The sequence below is a fragment of the Taudactylus pleione genome, unplaced genomic scaffold (genome assembly GCF_031769625.1).
Source record: "Taudactylus pleione unplaced genomic scaffold, aTauple2 ptg000201l, whole genome shotgun sequence".
Classification (NCBI taxonomy): domain Eukaryota; kingdom Metazoa; phylum Chordata; class Amphibia; order Anura; family Myobatrachidae; genus Taudactylus; species Taudactylus pleione.
The window spans coordinates 43,276,854-43,297,641 of NW_028284603.1; the positions used below are offsets into that span (position 1 = coordinate 43,276,854).

Genomic DNA, 20,788 nt, shown 5'->3' on the forward strand with positions numbered 1-20,788 from the left:
CTGAGGAACACTCTCTACACCTCCTGAACCACAACAGCCCCACCCACAAACAACTACCACTGCCAAAAGAGAGGAAAGAGATCAGAGGGAGATGGTGTGGAAGGGGACAGAAATGGCACAAGAGGGGGGGTGCTTGACACAGAGATTCAGGGAGCTGTAGGGCTGTGACAGAGAGCGATACATGGGGAGACTTCGATAAAAGAGTCACAGGGGAGGCCACACTAGCTAGTGAACTGCCAAATGATGGGACAATCATATAAGTATTATATAATGCTGCTATTGTCAGTCTAGCACTATAGATATGAGGGGAGGCATTGTCCCCCCTCAGAGCTCTGCTAGATTGCCTAGATCCCTCCACTCGATCCACCTCCCCCTGCACTACTTCTGAGACAAGACGAGGGCACATCCACATAATGGCATGTCCCATACTACCAATAATGGGCGCCATGTACCCACGTGGTGACTCATGCCCCACCTCCCCAAGCTTGTGCCACTGTATGTCATGAGTGGGCCTGCCCCACCTGTCTCTTCCCCACCTCACCTGTTTCACAACATCCTGCCCACATCCCACTGGATGTACACATAGTGGGCCCACCTCCTCTCCTCCTCCCCTGGAAAATAAACTGTTCCTGCCCCACCTCCCCCAGTACTACGAGAGAGAGAGAGAAAGAGAGAGAGAGAGAGAGAGAGAGAGAGAGAGAGAGAGAGAAGAGAAGATTATGAATAGGGAGGACATTTGGGGGAGATGGAAGGAATGGTGGGGAGAAAAAAGAGAGATGGGAGAAATTTGGAGAATAGCAGGAGATGGGAGGAACAGGGGTAAGGGTAGGGAGAGGCAGGATAAATGGGGGTATGGGAAGAATAGGCAGAAGATTAGAGGGAAGAATAGGGAGAGACAGTAGCAATAGAGGGAGATGGGAGGAATAGGAGGAATCAGGAGGAATAGGAGGTGGCAGGAGGAATAGGAGGAGCCCGGTAGGAATATGGGGAAGAATAGGCAGAGACAGGAGGATTAGAGGGAGATGGGAAATATAGGGGGAAGAATAGAGATGAAGGGAGAGATGGCTGGAACAGAGATATAAATAGGGGGAGATGGGGAGAATTGGGGGAAAAGGGAAAATGGGAAAAAGATACACCGATCAGCCATAGCATTAAAAGCACTGACAGGTGAAGTGAATAGCATTGATTATCTCATTACAATGGCACCTATCAAAGGGTGGGATATATTAGGCAGCAAGTTAACACTCAGTTTTTGAAGTTGATGTGTCGGAAACAAGTGAAAAATGGGCAAGCATAGAGATCCGAGCGACTGTAACAAGAGCCAAATTGTGATGGCTAGAAGACTGGGTCACAGCATGTCCAAAATGGCAGGTTATGTGGAGTATTCCCGTTATTCAGTGGTTAGTACTACCCAAAAGTGATCTAAGGAAGGACAACCGGTGAAGCGGCGACAGGGTTGTGGGTGCCGAAGACTCATTGATGTACGTAGGAAACAAAGGCTAGCCCGTCTGGTCCTATCGCACAGAAGAGCTATTGCAGCACAAACTGCTGAAAAAGTCAATACTGGCTATGAGAGAAAGGTGTCAGAGCTCACAGCGCATTGCATACGCTTACTGCTTATGGGGCTGCATAGCTGCAGACCAGTCAGAGTGCCCCTGCTGACTCCTGTTCACCACCAAAAGGACCTACAATTGGTACGTTAGCGTCAGAACTGGACCATGGAGCAATGAAATAAAGTGGCCTGGTTTGATAAATCACGTTTTCTTTTACATCATGTGTATGGCTGGGTGTATGTGTGTCGTTTACCTGGGGAAGAAATGGCACCAGGATGCGTTGCGGGAAGAAGACAAGCCGGCAGAGGCAATATTGTGCTGGGAATCCCCTGGCATCATGTAGATGTTACTTTGATACATACCACCTACCTAAGAAATGTTGCAGACCAAGTAACAGTATTCCATGACGGCAGTGGCCTTTTTCAGCAGGATAATGGGCCCTGCCAAACGGCAAAAATTGCTCGGGAATGGTGTATCTAATATACATATGGGGGTCATTTACTTCATACATTTATTCATGCTAAATAGAGCATCAAGACAATGAATGACTCTCTCAATCAATAAAGCATAAGTTCTATATAGTATAGTTAACCCTCAAATAACCTTGATAGTAAGATTATTGTATTCTAGACATGAGTTATTGTACTTACGTGCTTTGGGTCAGTCGTTGACACAGGCGGCTCCAACTCTATGGTGACTGGACCATCGTTTTGTATGTTTACTTGCATGTAAGCTCCAAATTTTCCATCTGAAAAGGAGATCGCAAAATGTGTTATTGCCCAGATGTTATTTTATATGTTCACTTGAATTTGGTATACAGTGTGAATGCAGGCTGTTTTGTGCATTATGTTATTGTGCTAGCTCCTCATGGTATAACTACAACAACAGTAAAGTAGCTCAAGAGTAAATGAAGGTAAAGGAGGACAAAATGTGGGAATTAAAGAGAGATATGTTTTTCAAAGGTCAAATGAAAAGGTATAAAACCCCCAGATAACTATCTGTAGTATATGAAATAAAAAGTAATTTTAAAATAACAAAAGGAAATGAGACACTTTTACTTTTCTGCCAAAACCTATATTTTAGGTCAATTAAGTGCTTACATTTTAAAATGCTTTCCAAAAAAATGATATAATAGTAAGAGTACAATAAGCATCCAGATGAGAGACACATAATATATGTTGTGTTATCCATGATGTATTTCAGCTATGCCCATGTCTATGTATCTATGTATATTATGCTTATATTTATAACACATAAGTTAATGTTTCCTATATTTCTGTGTATATTATTGCGACCAGACTATAGTTTATAGTTCTATTTGTGCTTTTGCCAAATAATTTGTTTTGGGGATAATTAACAGTGATCTGTCACAAGTGCGTCTTACATTCAGGCATTGCTGTAATTCTATGTATTTGTTTTTAGTTACTGTTACCTTGGTGTGTGTTGAGCACTGATGACTCATCACATGGTATACGCGCAATGACCGCAGCGATGACGTCATAACACAAATGCCACCGGCCAAATGTGCAGTTCCGCCCCGGACAATGGTGTTCACTTGGTGTACTACCTTATTTATGTAAGTATGTTATGTATAGGTTATCCTGGTGAAAATGCCTATTGATAAAAGGCATTGATCATTGACTGTTACCACGTTTTGCAATGTACACTCTATGGACAAAAGTATTCGGACGCCTGACCATTACACCAACAGGGACTGTAATGACATTGAATTAAAATACATATACAGTACTTTAATATGGAGTTGGTCCCCCTTTTGCAGCTATAACAGCTTCCAATCTTCTTGGAAGGCTTTCCACAAGATTTTGGAGTTTTCTGTGGGAATTTGTGCCAATTCATTGTGTAGAGCATTTATGAGGTCGGGCAGTGATGTTGGACGTGAAGGGCTGGCTCGTAATCTACGTTCCAGTTCATCCCAAAGGTGCTCCATGGGATTGAGGTCAGGGCTCTGTGCAGGCCAGTCAAGTTCTTCCACACCGAACTCATCAAACCATGTTTTTGGTCCTTGCTTTGTGCACTGGAGCACAGTCGTGTTGGAATACAAAAGGGCCTTCCCCGAACTGTTGCCACAAAGTTGGATGCATAGCATTGTCCAAAATGTCTTGGTATGCTGAAGTGTTAAGAGTGCCCTTCACTGGAGATAAGGGGCCTAGCCCAAACCCTGAAAAACAGCCCCATTACCATTAACCCTTCTCCACCAAACTTCACAGTTTCCACAATGCAGTTAGACAGGTAACATTTTGCCAGCACCCGCCAAACCCAGACTCGCCCATCTGACTGCCAAACAGAGAAGTGTGATTCGTCACTCCACAGAACACATTTAAACTGCTCCACAGTCCAGTGTTGGTGTGCTTTACACCACTCCATCCAACTCTTGGCATGCAGCTGCTCGGCCATGGAAACCCATTCCATTAAGCTCCCGCCGTACAGTTTTTCAAACTTCCACTGGCATTAATGTAAGCACATTAATGCCAGTGGAAGTTTGAAACTCTTCAGCTATGGAATCAGCAGAGTGTTGGCGACTGTTACGCACCATGCACCTTAGCAGTTGTTGACCCTGCTCTGTGATTTTACGTGGTCTTCCGCTTCCTGGCTGAGTTGCTGTTGTTCCTAAACCCTTTCACTTTCTAATAATATCACTTACAGTTGACTGTGGAATATCCAGCAGGAATGAAATTTCACGAACCGTCTTATTGCAAAGGTGGCATCCTATCACAGTACCATGCTTGAAGTCACTGAGCTCTTCAGAACGACCCATTTTGCATCACAAATGTTTGCAAATGGAGACTGCACGGCTAGGTGCTTAATTGCACGTGACTAGCGCAGGCGTGACTAGCGCAGGCGTTCTTAACGTTTTGTAAACGCCAGCCACGTGCAATATTTAAAACACTTGTTTAAAACACCTATTGCATCCATAGGGCCCCCCAAAAAACCCAATTTCAATTTCCATTTTTTTCACCCACAATTTGACCTGTAATTTTTTGCCAAAGTATGCAATTTACAAAAGAAGTTTGGGGTAATTTATCATTAGGGGGGAGGGGGGGGGGTCTCCAAAGGGTTCTGAAAGAAATCCCCAAAATTTTTTGTCATAAATACGGATTTTGCATTTTATTTTCTCCTTGTCTGAGATGGAGAAAACTTTTCGCCTGTTTCAGTCTGATTATCGTGGGTGCGATAATATCAGCCGATCGCCACTAATTGAATCCGGCGGGAAGGGTTAAAAATAGTCCTACAATAGGAAGACATGACTATCCATTTTGTAAACAGTGGATTTCTATATTAAATAAGTGTTCATTAGACCTTATCTTATTCATTATTGAAAAGTCCACCAAGGAGTTAAATACTATACAAGAAAAAAATATCGGCTTTTGAAGCAATTCACAAACTAGGGTTAGATAATGATCTAACTGGTATGAAAACTTAAATACTCAAATAGAGGAATATAAATGTGAATTGACCAAATTCAAGAAAGAGAAACAAGCCAAATTAGATGCAGACTATGAACACCATATATGGTGCATCGTTGGGCTGATAACAATAAAAGAATGGACAATAGAAACCATAGAAGAAACGCTGAAATGAGTCTTCTAATGAATTTATGTAATCAGCGTGTGAATCTGAAAGATATGATAATAGATTTGATAATAAATCCAGCAAGCGCCCCCCTCAGGGGTCACTACACGTGCGAAGGATACAGGAGATTCGGCACTACACCAGATATGGTAGACAAGGGCAAAGGAAGAGGTTGTGGCAAAAATAATCTATTACACAAAACCAGATTTCATCCTAAATCCATTAGCAGCGGCCTATCATATATGCAATTTCTGCAGATTAATCGTATTACTTCTGACCCTGTTGCATTGTTACCTACTCTCCAGATTCGTCTGGGAGCCTCCCGTAAATTGACCGCCGCTCCCAGCCCCCACGGAATAGTAGGCAAGTCTCGAACATCCATACTAATGTGCAAGTATGTGAAATCATCGGTAACATCGGAGCTGCACGCACACTTGTGGTTGACATGACACTGACGCAGAAGTTGCTAAACTTCTTGCACGCAGTGAGTACTGCGGATGGGTTCGCTGTGAATAATTTATGCACGCCCCTGAAACGGCGTTCGAGCACACTGACACGTCTGCGTTCGCACGGCCACCCACCACCACCGGCACTTCCTGTCAAGCACTGAGTGATGGGTTTGCGTACTGCCTGCGATCGCATTCCCAATCGCATCGCCTGGTTCGAGCCCGCGCACTGCATCTTATACGCCAGCGCAGATTGCAAACATCAGCCGGCTGCGTTCAAACGCAGCATTGCGATCCAACCTGAATCAGGCCCTTACTCCACAAACAGTCCATTAAAAAGAAAACTCCTTTTCTACCTTGGGTCAATAGGTCTAACCATGAGAGTGATAACATTAATAAGGTATCTAAGAAACTATGGCCTCTTGCTCAAACTGACCCTGAGCTTAAATTGGCGGATACCAGGATTATGCCCTGTTACATACATGGACGTAATTTGCGTGATATCCTGGTCAAAACTTAGATTACTAAAATAGGCCCTTTAGTTGGTACTTCTCTTCCTACAAGTAAATGTACATGTGGGTCATGCCGCTATCTTATAGCTGGTGATATATTCTATTGTCCACATTCAGGAACACCTTACACAACTAGACATAGATTTATCTGCAATTCTAAATTTGTGGTCGATCAGATTATTGGACTGTGGGCAGGGGCGGATTGGGCCGCCGGGACACCGGGCTGGTTCCCGCTGGGCCGGTCCCTTAGCTGCCTTTAGGGGCCGGCGGCCGCACTTCCCTCACCCACCCCTCTGCTTTGGTGGCCCGGCTGCCGCAATCGGGGCTTTGCTCCGATCGCCCAGCATTACAGGCTGCTACACTATGTTAAGTAAAATGGCCGCCGGGGGAGCTGCTGCACATGCCCAGCTGTAGCAGCTCCTCCCATAATCCTTTGCGGAGCCTGTCACTGACTGCTTTGCCTCCAGGCTTCTGCGGACAGCCTCCGTCCAGGATAACTATCTATGTGCACGCTGGCTGCTACAACAAGCAGCTTTGGCCTCTATTCACCACCACAATGGCTTTGAAATGAAACAAACAAGATGTGCTTTAACTGCAGACTTTCAGATTTAATTTGAGGGTAATTACATGCAAATAAGGTGAAAGGTGTAGGAATTACAACGGTTTCTATATGTGCCTCCCAATTTTTAAGGGGCCAAAAGTAATGGGACTATCAACTCAAAAGCTATTTCATGGACAGATGTGGGCTATTCCCTCATTAATTCATTATCAATTAAGCAGGTAAAAGGTCTGGAGTTGATTCTAGGTGTGACATTTGCATTTGGAATCAGTTGCTGTCGACTCTCAATATGAGATCCAAAGAGCTGTCAGTGAAGCAAGCCATCATTAGGCTGAAAAATCAAAACAAACCCATCAGTGAGATAGCAAAAACAATAGGTGTGGCCAAATCAACTGTTTGGAACATTCTTAAAAAGAAAGAAAGCACCGGAGAGCTTAGCAACACCAAAAGACCCGGAAGACCACGGAAAACAACTGTGGTGGATGACAGTTGGCCAAATCAAGAACACTCTCCAGGAGGGTAGCGGTGTATATGTGTCAAAGTCAACAATCAAGAGAAGACTTCACAAGAGTGAATATAGAGGGTTCACCACAAGATGTAAACCATTGGTGAGCCTCAAAAACAGGAAGACCCGATTAGAGTTTGCCAAACAACATCTATAAAAGCCATTACAGTTCTGGAACAACATCCTATGGACAGATGAGACAAAGATCAACTTGTACCAAAGTGATGGGAAGAGAAGAGTATGGAGAAGGAAAGGAACTGCTCATGATCCAAAACATACCACCTCATCAGTGAAGCATGGTGGTGGTAGTGTCATGGAGTGGGCATGTATGGCTGCCAATGGAACTGGTTCCCTTGTATTTATTGATGATGTGACTGCTGACAAAAGCAGCAGAATTAATTCTGAAGTGTTTCGGGCAATATTATATGCTCATATTCAGTCAAATGCTTCAGAACTCATTGGACAGCGCTTCACAGTGCAGATGGACAATGACCCGAAGCATACTGCAAAAGCAACCAAAGAGTTTTTAAGGCTAAAAAGTGGAATGCTATGCAATGGCCAAGTCAATCCCCTGACCTGAATCCAACTGAGCATGCATTTCACTTGATGAAGACAAAACTGAAGGGAAAATGCCCCAAGAACAAGCAGGAACTGAAGACATTTGCAGTAGAGGCCTGGCAGAGCATCACCAGGGATGAAACCCAGCGTCTGGTGATGTCTATGCGTTCCAGACTTCAGGCTGTAATTGCCTGCAAAGGATTTGCAAGAAAGTATTAATAAGTGAAAGCTAGATTTAGGATTGTTTAGTTAGTCCCATTACTTTTTGCCCCTTAAAAAGTGGGAGGCACATATAGAAACCATTGTGATTCCTACACCGTTCACCTGATTTGGATGTAATTACCCTCAAATTAATCTGAAACTTTGCAGTTAAAGCACATCTTGTTTGTTTCATTTCAAAGCCATTTTGGTGGTGAATAGAGGCCAAAATATGAAAATTCTGTCAATGTCCCAATATTTATGCACCTGACTGTATATATATATATATATGTGTTAATGTTAATGGGGATCCCGGCAGTCAAAATCCTGACTCCGCTCCTAGTTCCTAAAGCTAACCTCCCCCTCCCCGCGCCCTAAACCTAACCCTTTTCCCTCAGTACCTAACCCTATCCCTCCCTCTAGTGCCTAGCCCCTAACCCTCCCCCTAAACCTAAAAATGTTGTGGCACCCCTGACTGCATCTGTATTGGTGTTTCGCTGTATTTACCGCTGTGCATCATGCAAGGGGTTAGTAGCAGCCGCGACTGCATCTAATTTAGAATCAGGCCCTATAAGGGAGGGAGTATCCTGTCCCCTCACCATACCCCGTCCTCTCAACTGAGCCCGTCCCATTAGGACTGCTTCCAAAAATTTTCCGGGCTGGTTTTCCATCCCAATCCGCCCTGACTGTGGGGGTTATTGTATATTGGCAAAACAGAAAGAACTTTCAAGGAAAGGATGGCCGCACCTAGATCGGCAATCAGAGCAGCACCCTATAGGGGGCAGTAGCGAGACATTGTTCAGTGATTCCACATCCACTTAAATATCGTATGATAGATCACGTTCCGCCCTTTTTACGTGGTGGTAATAGATCTTTAAAACTTTTACAAAGTGAAAGCAGGTGGGTACATAGGCTAGGTACCCTTATTCCTAAGGGACAGGGCCTGATTCAGAAATGTACGCTAACCGAATGGTTAGCGTACATCTCCAATGGTGAGTGGTCTGTGCATGTGCAGGTCCTGCGATTTTGCCCGCAGACCCTCCCAAGCTGCAGTATGATTGACATGGTGTGGCGATTGGGGGGCGGAGAAGGGGCGATCCTGGGCAGCATTCCCGGAGATGGGGGAGTGTCAGCCAGGACCTGGTCAGGCTGTGGTAAGCTTCAGCAACCGCTGCCTGACCAAAGCCACTATCGTAATCCCGGGCTGCAATCTCGGTCGCAGATGCAGCAAGGAGGAGTCTGTTTCCTACAGACACCTCCTCCTGCATATCAATTTTAGAGGGACGGAATTGCACAGCCGCTTGTGTGTGGCTCTGCAATTCTGTCTATCACTGAATCAGGCCCTTGATGAACCGCTAGGCCTTAACTGATTTTTTTTTTATGAGGTTGTTTTCGTGTATTCAGTTTTCTGCCATGTTTTTGATTATATTTGGGTCTAATACAGGGATGGGAAAACACAGGCCCGAGGCCGTATAAGGCCCCCGTAATCATTTGGTCTGGCCCTTGGAGCTTTTTTATCCTAGCCTCATCTGCCTAGCAGGGTGCTTAGAATGCCACCCTGCAGCCAGAATCTATGCAGCAGTGCCGCCTGGAGCGTCCTTACGATGCGCCAGACGGTCACACTGCTGCCCTTACAGCTCCCCAGAGCATCCTCAGGATGCTCCGGGCATTGCTGTAATCAACGCCGACTGTGGCCCCACCAAGAGTGACATCACACGGAGGGAGCATGGCCTGCCCCGGGCCCGCGAATAATGTTATATATATCAAAATGGCCCTCGGCAGAAAATTTTTTCCCCACCCCTGGTCTAATAAATACATATCCATATAATATATATTCTCTTATTATGTCCACAATGCAATTTTGTAGTTCTCTGATACAGATGTGTCCACATACATCTAGCCTCCTTGCGTGTTAAACAGACCTTCTATTCGCGCAATGCCGTAGCATGACACGTAGCGCTAAAGTGTCTTTTTGTGCGACTTGTTACCTTCAAATGCGTCATACACCCGCAGTTGCACAGAATGTAGGCATGCCACATATCATTTTAATCAGCAGAAGCTGCTTGTACGTTCTATCCCCACTGGTGTGTGAATAAGACACATTTGAAGGTAACAAGTCACATGAAAAGAAGCTTGGCACTACCGAGTCACACTGCACTCACACGTTATGTGTTGCGCAATTTGTAGCGCACAGAGGATAGATGTATGTGGACACATCTGTATGGCTCAACTTTGCAGTAGGGTGACATTGTTTGCCTGCCCTTACCCTAGTGTTTTGACAAATTTTCTTTATGTTTTCCCATTCTCTCTCTACACTACAAGTGGATTGTCTTTAAGGATAATGTAATATTAGTTTCTGATAATTTTTCAAGTACATTGCATTATCCATGTTGTATTTCAGATATGCCCATGTGTATCTATGCATATTATGCTTATCTTTGTAACACAAGTTATTGTTTTCCTATATTTCTGTGTATATTATTGTGACCATACTACAATTATAGTTCTATTTGTGCTTTTGGCAAATAATTTGATTTTGGATTAATTAACAGTGATTGATATGTCACAAGTGCGTCTTACATTCAGGCATCGCTGTAATTCTATGTATTTGTTTTTAGTTACTGTTACCATGGAGTGTGGGGAGCACTCATCACATGGTGTGGATGACAGGCCCGCTATGATGATGTCATGACGGCTTGCCCCCGGCCAGGTGTGCAGTCCCGCCAGGATACTACTTATCGAATACCATAAGAAGCTTGCTTGTGATGAATATATATTTATATTTGCAAATAAACAAATTTTGTACTCACACACATTATTTACAAATAAATTAAGTTTTGAATTCTTTCTCATTAAAGTATCCACCCTTAGCGGATATCACGGAAGTGCAAAAGCGGGACAGTCTGTAAATCAACTTGTCTAAAGTTTTAGCTCCGATTGCAGTCCACGTGTCTTGTAGCAACTCCAAAACGTGAATTTGGCTGGTTACTTCAACATCTTGAACACACCTGTCCAGATGACCCCAAAGGAGTTCAAATAGATTGCAGTCAGGATGCTGGGGGGGTGGCCAAACCATGTTCTTCAGCACCTGTTGTCGTTTTGACTGAACATACTATTTGCAAAGACTGGAGGTAGGTTTTGGGTTGTTATCTTGCTGTAATGTGAAACCCATGACTAATAAGGAGGGTGCCGAAAGGGATGGCATGTCGCACCAGGATGTTGTGCTAGAATTTGGAGTCCACCAACCGCACCACCTCCGCACCCCATTATTGACTGGGGGCTGAATGCAAGCAGAAAACGTGCTCGCCTGTTGAACAACAAACTTGCGCCTCTTGGACCCAAGCACCTCAAACTTCTATTCGTCTGTGAAAATAACCTTCTTCCACTGACTTGTGGTCCAGCTCCTGTGCTTTTTTTACCCACAATAGCCTCCTCTTTTAATTTATGGGACTAGAGCTGGCCACACACTAGACCAACTTACATCCAACCAGCCAACTAGTTGATTGGTTGGAATGAAAATCTGGTAAGGTATACAATCAGCAATTTGCTCCCAAACGCTGGAAAATGGACCAAAACTGTTGTTTGAACAAATAGTTTAGATCAAACATTTAACAAACTTGTCTGACGACCATTTTCATCTGTTTTCTGGCATTTAGGAGCAAATTGCTGATCATCAGTTACTCCCATACGTTACCAGATTTTCATTCCAACCAATCAACAAGTTGGCTGGTTGGATATAAGTTGGTCTAGTGTGTGGCCAGCTTAAGCCAGAGGTTCCCAAACGCGGTCGTCAAGGCTCCCCAACAGTTCTGATTTTAGAGATATCCATGGTTGAGCACAGGTGGTTAAATCAAATTGACTAAGTTACTAATTTAGTCAACTATGCTCAACCATGGATACCTCTAAACCAGAACTGTTCGGGAGCCTTGAGGACAGAGTTTGGGAACCTTTGGTTTAACCAATGGTTTTCGGGCTGGAACACATCTGGAACACGAGCCGTTTGGAATCTGTCATTTTTGGAACACACTCTGATAAATTTGTCGTCCTCCTGGTTTGTGGTCACTCGAGGTTGTCCAGGTCGTGGGCAATCACATACACTGTTTGCTGCGTATCTCTTTGGGTACTGTACTTTGCACGCCATCAATAGAAACATCCAGGTGAGCAATTTCACGCAAACTAATCTCTGCATTTCTCAAAGCGACTGTGGCCGATCAATTTGCGATTGATAACTCCTTCCTGGGAGCCATATACAAGACCACACTTTACAAGTTTTCACAAGTGTTCACAGTATCAAAATACAAGGCAAACACCGGATTCTTCCACTGTTGTGTTGACAAATCGGTTTCAAAACAGCATTGGGCATGTATCCGTTATCACTACAAGCACCTAGTGACCTTGCGTACTGTAATGGTAAATATCTAAATTTGCATTGTCAAAATGATGTTTAACATTTGATCCTCTACACAACCAAATCTTAAAAAAATTAGTTCAATTAAAAAAAAAAAAAAAATGAAGAATGCAGCTTCTTAGGTTAGTAAAAAAAAAAAAAAAAATTAAAGGGCCTGATTCAGCAAGGATCGCAATTGCAAAGCTGAACGCAGGCTATAGATATATGATGTATGCACGCAGGCAGCTTTGCAATGTGATCCTTGCAATCATGCAATACAAATGTATGACACCCCCTGCTGCATTTGCGTACCCAGCACTGCGACGGAGGTACGGTGCTGGGATCACCATCACGACCATCGGTGGTTGATGGTCACGATGGTGGATGGCGCCAGACAGCTGACGTTTCCGGGAACACCGGCCGACCCCGCCCCTTAAATGCCTCTGCCTGTCAATCAGGCAGAGGCATTCAAGGAATAGCGTGTGTGTTAGCAGGACCCATACTCGCAGAATAGGTCCTGCGCATGCGCAGATTCCCGATAATCAAGAATATGTGTTCAGCGCTGAATTAGCCCCTAAATCACTGAGGTTGGTGGTGAGTGAAGGCAATTTGGCCTTGTGTAACCAGTTTATTATATATATTCTTCACCTTTTTCAAAATAATAAGAGATAACAATGAGAAATATTCCACAGTCTGTAATCAAGGCACCTGCTGTAATGCACCAATATAAAATTAAAAAAACAGGCCACTAACTTAACTTACATATTCAACTGCATAAGGAGGCCTGATTCAGAGCTGTACGCTGTTAGCATCGCTGCTGCATCTGAAGACACAGCAGCGATGCTAACATATGATAATTCAGCAGGAGGCATCTTGTGTAAATAGACGCCTCCTGCATGTTTGTGTGATCAGCAGATGCGTCAGAGGATGCAGCCATCTGATCACTTGCGAGACCATCGGCCATCTGTGTAACCTGAGGGTTAGAAGGCCATCTCAGAACTGAAGCCAAGGCCAGGAAATCTGCAAGGAAAGATGCAGACCCTGACCTTGGCACTCCCAGAAAATGGGGTCCGTACGCCCCTGTTTCTGGGAGCGCTGCCTGGCGCTAACCCCCCTTCCCCGCCCGCAAACAGATGCAGCCTGTCAATTAGGCTACGGCTTAGGGGGCACTGCATGTGACCATCCACGACCCATTATGAGGAGATCTGCACAGATCCTGTGCATGTGCAAATCTTAAAACATTGGGCTTGTATGCAAACCATCAGGTTTATACACAAGTCTGAATTAGGCCCTCTGTACAGTACATTGGAGAGTCAAAGCCAATCACTCAGGTCTATGAAGCATAACTTCATACCCTACTCAGCTGCTCAAAATTAGATAGATAGATAGATAGATAGATAGATAGATAGATAGATAGATGTCAAAGGCTCTACTTGTGTGACATCGGTCCACGTAAGGTAAGAGAGTGTATAACTCTCTAATATGTTGCTACTGGAATCCCCCAATTTTAGTTATACCTCTAGAATCAAATAGACTAATATCTATATGCACACTGCATGCAGCCTTTATTTCTCGTACTTCCGCTGAAATGTTAACTTTATCCTCTTTTCACTTATCATATTATCCTTATACCCCTTTTAAATATAGGATCCGGGAAATTGCCAGGTCTATCAACCAGGGAAATTCCCGGGTCTCAGCCCCACCCTGGTAAAGAGCAGGATCATAGACCCAGGACTTTACCGGGTTGTTTGCATTCACACATAGCAAAACCTGGCTCTATGCACGTTCAAAGGCAAAAACCTGTGTTTTTGCTGTATGTACGAAGGGTGTATCATACCCCTTTCAGACGGGTTGGGAACAGAATGCCGATGCTCGGGTCTATCAACCCATGAATTTCCCGGGTCTCAGGCCCCGATCCTAGTACAGAGCAGGGTCGTGGACCTGGGACTCCGACCCAGGTTGGTGCGCGTGCACTGGCAAAAACCAGAGTATGTAGGTTATATGTGAAAAGGGAATTAGTCTGCAATTTAATTATAAATAAATATATGAAATGCCCCTATTATACCTATTGGTTGAGTTGCATGCCTATAGACAACACCTGGTTTAAAATGTTTTTATGGAAGCACAGAATTGTTCTTTACTAATCAAATCCATCTATCAAGGCATTACAAAACCTTCTCATCAGCAATCAACTGGAATGGGCTGAATGAATAGAAACTCTGCTAAGAAAAATTAGACTGAAGTGTATCGGGAGCAGCAATACAGTAATCCCAGGGAAAATTGCAATCAGCAAGTTACAAGATAAATCCAAAAGACAAGATGTTCCTGCGTAAAATAATACACACTGCTCTGGTCTAACCTCCATCTAAATGATTGCACAGGTAATTATGGACATGAACTGAACACAGCTGCAACTAGATCCTCTAAATGTGCTATAATTACATGTGTTTAATTTCCAACAACTTCATACTACCTGTCAGCTCCTTAGCTATGTGAGAGCTGAGAGATACAGAGATATTTCTGAAAATTGCTCTGCAATTAAATATGTAAAAATTAAAAAAAAGTTCCCTATAGTAAGTTGTAATCTGCCATTTTTCTAATACACTGTGTCGACAAATCCAGGTCGCCATGGCGACCAAGTTTTCAGACCTGGCGACTGGATTTTGCAAAGCCGTGCTGGGATCAAGTGGCTGCAGGGGCAGGCAAAGGAGATGTGTGCCCTGCGGGACACATCCCTGGCCGGCGCTGGGATGCTGTTTCTGCTCCCAGCGCCGGGTAAGTAGAAGCGGATGGTATCTGGTGAAGGGACTGCGGGCAGGACTTGGCTCAGGGTGTGGGCTTACTGTATCTCATCACCCGGTAGCCTTGATACAGCGGCGGGTGTTTGGCTCTGGCCAGCAGCCAATAGGAGGCAGACGCGACGAGCCAATCACGAGTCATAGCCCCGCCCACTCGCAGCGTATTAGACGCTGCTGAGTGGGAAAGAGCAGTGTGGCGGCGGAGGAGACAAGACCTCCCGAAGAAGACAGAAGCGTTCCGATGGCCACGGAAGAGGCCAGAAGACGCCGTGAAGAAGACAGAAGACATGAGGCACCAGCTAAAAGAAGAGGCGGCGCGGCTGGTCCGTCCTGGCCAGAAGAATGCGGCTGAGAACCGGAGAGGACTGGAAAGTGAGAGGGGGTGGAAAGTGAAAGAGCTAACGAAGCTCCCCGCTGCAGCCTTTTCCAGGTAGCAGGTGGGCCCTCTGTGAGGCCTACTATTAACCCCTCCCTAGACCACTAGGGTTGTCGGGCACTAGGCCCGTGGTGTAAATCAGGCAATAGGCCTATGTGCATATAGGCGGGCACTAGGCCCGGGCTACATAGGGGGCATTAGGCCCAAAATAAGGTATCTGCCCACCAAAATAGGTGTGAGACCTGGGCGTTAGGCCCAGCTCGCTAAAAGGCAAATAGGTGGGCCACCCGAAGCATGTGGGGTAGTGTCTGCAAGGTTTTGGTTTGGGACGATGGTCTGGCTCCTATATTTTTAAGCTGGCTACTAGATTTTAGAAAAATTTGTCGAACCCTGCACTACGTAGACAAAAATGATTGGACACGAAAGCAAAATGCATACCATGCATACCATTGCACACAAGTTCCAAATAGCCACTAATAAGGCAGTTTCGACAAGAACACTTTGCAGTTCTACGTAAACAACAAATGTTTTTATCAGGACGACAATGCCACCTGTCATGTTTCCAGGGCGACGCTGGACTGGTATACACAAAATGTGGTAATCTGGATGGACTGGCCAGCTCAGAATCCAGATCTTAACCCCAATGAGAACCTCTGGGACAAATTGGAGCGTCAAGTGCATTCTAGGCCGACTCAACCTTCTTCAGTGTCACAGTCGGTCACTGTACTTAACGCGGAATGGTAAAACACTCCGCCTACTGTTGTCCAGGAACTTGTGGACAGTTTGCCAAGAAGGGTGTCTGCAGTAATCACTGCATGGGGTGGACTTACAAAGTGCTGACGTAAATTAAATTTCATTGATCTATTTGCTGTCAGTTTCCAATCACTTTTGTCTACATAGTGTACGATTTAAATTATAAAGTAAATGTTGGACTGGCTGTGGGAAACACCACCATTTATAAACAGATCATAGGATAATTATTTTTAAATGATTAGGGTAGTGCCTCAACCCGTGTGATTGAACAATGGCAAGCATTGCAAAGCCGTACAGGATTATTTTAGCACCCTGGGCAGACTGGGTGACCCTGCATCAGCTCTCCAGTACCTTACACCTCCTCCAGGTTCTCTCGGATAACTCCATTTCCCCCCGGGCTCTCTCCAGCATTCATATGCCCCCCTTTGGTTTCTGGTACTTACCCGGAGGATTCACTCAACTTATGTTCTCCAATGCAATAGCTCCTCGGCACTCACAGCAACGTTATGACTTCACAGCACTGCAGGGAGCCTCTTGAGGGAATCAGGAACAGGTGCTGCCCGGGCAGCCATGTATGACTTGAAGCAAATAATGGGTACTGGTTGCGCTGGCCTCAGTACGGATCTGGGATTGTGAAGGGATTATGTTATAAGCATAGCAGGTCAAGACACAGCTTGTCATGACCAATCAGGTAAACAAGGCATATGGGTAACACAATATAGTTCCCATTTTCCCATTCCTGCAGAAAGTTAGCCATATCCTGATTATAATGGGAACACATTGGCACATTATGGGGCCCATTTACCACTGTATATTCTCATTTTGGGGAGGGTTAACCGCAAATATTACGTTTCCCCCAGATGTATGACAAAGGGACCGCAGCAAATATCTCCAATACCTGCTGCGATCCCTCCATTCCCACTGGCAGCCACATCCCCATAGGTTTCTATGGGGGATGTTATGCTGAAAAATTTCCCCGTTTCCTGAATGCAAATAATTCCAGAGATTGGCCCCCGTAGCTAACGCCATCTGAATATAACTAGCCGGGAGATAGTTCCCCTGGAACCCCCCCAGCAATGGAGGCCATGCATGTGCAGTCAGCATGACTGCGCATGTACAGTAGCCCCGGCAGCACTCCGGGCACAATGCGGGGACGGGCTACTTTCGGAGCACCTGTTCTTGCATGTGCCGGTTGACATATTCCATTTGTATGATCACATCTTGCAATGCGATCATGGGTGGTAATGTCAAACCCAGTGCAAATGTGATCATTATTGCATGGGCCCCTATGGGTACTGAACATCTCACTGACTGCAATGCACAATGCGTTTTTTTAAACTTGTTATTGTAAAAGTATAATTTCTGTAATTGCCATTCAGCATATTCACACTCAGAGACATAGTTAGAACACGGGAATAAATCCTAAGTATAGATTTTCATTGAAACTGCGTCACTCACTCAGGCTGGACTGCAGGGAATCATACACGTTTTAAAAAACAGTGCCTAGATGTGGGTCTCTGGGAGCGGACATAGGCCCTGATTCAGAGCCGGACGCTCTGACAGAGCGCTCGCTCTGAATCAGGGCCGTCCTTCTCTTTCTTTAGAGCGGCCTCCTGGCCGCTCGCATAGCTGTGGGTGACCACCCACAGCTATAGCGAGCGGCCAAAAAGATGGTCGCGATGGTCAAGACCATCGCGACCATCGGGCTTGTGACGAGACCCTTGTGGTAGGGTCTCGTTGCCGCAAGACCTGGAGTGCTTTCGGCTCTGTCAGTGGGGCCGGCCCCAGACGGTAGGCTTTCCCATGGGAACGCCTCCGTCTGGGCAGCCACCCCCCGGCACGCCCACCAATGGGGACGTGCTGTCACTCACCATCGACAGCACGCCCCCTTTGTAGCGAGACCCGGAGCGACAGCTTGGCCATCGCTATCTGGGTCTCGCGCATGCGCGCGATGGAGCCGGCTCCCTCGTGCACATGCGCACTGGGCCAACATCGACCCGCTTGCGAGCGCTCAGCGCTCGCGAGCGGGTCTGAATCAGGCCCATAGTACAGTTCATTGCCTTTGGGCATTTCCTGTGATACGTCAGTTTTGGATCCAGGTGTGGTATTTTGCTAGCTGTCACTTGATCAATTATATACCTCTCTCCCCTGAGTGGGCTATCTTTGGCATCTTACCTGAGGTCATGCAGGTTGTCCAGGGGCCAAAAAAAATGTTATTAGTTAGATGTGCTGTAGCCAAGAAATGCATTTTGCAGATGTGGATACAACTCACCCAGGGGCGGACTGGGAAATAAAACTTGCCCTGGAAGAATTTCTAGAAATGGCCTTACGTGGCGACACTAAATATAATGTAGGTGGAACCAATACCAAAATAGGCAGGATTAGTACATTTCTACACCTGTGTGGAAACTGTTGATTTCAATATGCTTGTAGTCTAGTGCCCCCACCACTCACAGACCTTTAAGCTGCTGTGACAAATCCCAAACCTCCACATTCCAAATAACACCCCAAATGAGACTAAACACAGACCCCAAAAACTCCAGCAAATAGACATACAACTAATTTCCACAGAGAGATCAAACTCACCCCATAAATATAACAAATAGAGCCCCACCTCGTGGAGCCCAGAAATTGGTACACCTCCAGATAACACCAACTCCTGTCCATTTAACAGATGTCACAATGGTAATTACATTCCTCCAATAATACAGACTTACAGCAATGTACCAAGCAAAGAAAGTATCTACTGCCCCACAACATACAGCAGCCCCCATCAGCTATTACCCCTTGCAGACCTCTTCACATAGGATTATTCACACTCGTCCACATCAAACAAAAAGGAAGAACACCCATGGTGTAATGCAGATTAGCCCATGCATCCCTCTTATACCCCTTTTACACCAGAGCAAAAATCTGGGTTTTTGCTGGGTCTACCCAGGTCGCAGCTCAGTGTAAAAGGGTCCCTGAAAAATAACCTGGGTCAAGTGACCCAGCAATTCAACCCAGGTAGCTACCAGGGTTAGACCCAGGATGGACCCAGGTAATGGTGCAGTGTAAACGGTGCAACCAAGGTTATCTGACCTAGATCATGCCTAAAATGAGCGGATTGGTGGTTGTGGAGCATTCACCTCCCACTTTTTATGACCTCACAGGTTTAGCAGGGCAGACCTGAGTTCAGTGTGAACAGGGCTGACCTGGGAGTAACCCAGATCAAAGGTGCAGTGTAAATGGGTTTGACCTGGGTCTGACCAGGGTTGGAACCATGTCCAAAAACCCAGGTCGGACCTGGGTTTTTGGTGGAAAAGAGGTATTACATAAAAATCCCTTCCAACATGACCCATTCTAGGAGGAACAAAATGCTCTGCTCCTGAACTTCCCTCTTAATTTATTATTGCCATCACTGGTGTTGAAACACATTACTTATTAAGTAACTAGTTCAACACAAGTGACGACAATCATATATTAAGAGGGAAGTCCAGGAGCAGAGCATTTTGTTCCTCCTGGAATAGGTCATGTTGGGAGATATGTATAAAGGTCACTGCCCCACAAATCCATTCATCACACTCATGGAGTGCTGAGCCTGAACCCCCTGACCTGGCTGGCTGGAACAGAACCATATATGACATATAGATCAGCTTCACCAGCTCCCTGTACTGCATACATGCCTACTCTCCCGATTTGACTCCAGCAGGGGGGCTGATGACACGATTCGCGCTGAATTGCGTCATTATGACCCCGCCCCCTGTTTCACAATTCCAGAAAGCTCGGCGTAGCAGGGCGGGGCCAAAATGAAGTGATTGTGTGGCTCCCCCCCAGCCCCACCCTAAACACTGTATAATGTGCCCGGCTATGCCCCTCTATGCTGCCCCCCTGCTAAGCTGACCTGGCTGCTCCCTCCCGCAGGAAGTAGCCAGGATGTCGGCAAGTATGCTGTACTGTGCCCCATAGAGCTCCCAGTACTAGCACCCATCCTCTCCCGGGTCTACGTAAGAGTATATTACATGACGTAGAGCAAATAGTTACAGGCCCACCCACCCCAAATAAACAGCTTCTCCTTCTATATGGGGGAAAATAGCCTCTCCACCCATGTACGTCATGACCACTAGAACTATCATTACACACTCCTCCATGCTGGTAAGTGCAGAGAAGGAGTATTTAGCAGGGCCGGCTCGAGGGCCATTCAATCAGTGTGGCTGCACAGGGTGGCATGCATCAGCTGCCGCAAGCTGCCCAACTCTGGCGGGGATTGCTAAGAGAAATGCTTGAGAACCCCGCCCTCCACCCAGCTGCTGAGAGTTTACGGTATCAGGTCAGGGGGATGGGGCGGCAGTGCAGCACATGGCGCATTGCCGCCTTGATACGGTCCTGCACAGGGTGATAACACACCTGGGGCTGGCCCTGGGTATTAGTACAGGGCTGTAAGTGCAGAGAGGGGGTATTAGTACAGGGCTGTAAGTGCAGAGAGGGGGTATTAGTACAGGGCTGTAAGTGCAGAGAGGGGGTATTAGTACAGGGCTGTAAGTGCAGAGAGGGGGTATTAGTACAGGGCTGT

At 45.8% G+C, this 20,788-nt stretch overlaps 1 protein-coding gene across 1 annotated transcript in view; it reads right to left on the minus strand.

The window, feature by feature from the left end:
• DTD1 (D-aminoacyl-tRNA deacylase 1) overlaps positions 1-20,788 on the minus strand; it is a 210,807-nt gene that overhangs the window by 170,909 nt on the left and 19,110 nt on the right. The window contains exon 4 of the mRNA XM_088477573.1: positions 2,204-2,301. Coding sequence (XP_088333699.1) covers positions 2,204-2,301 — 98 coding nt within the window. The remainder of the gene's footprint in view (positions 1-2,203; positions 2,302-20,788) is intronic.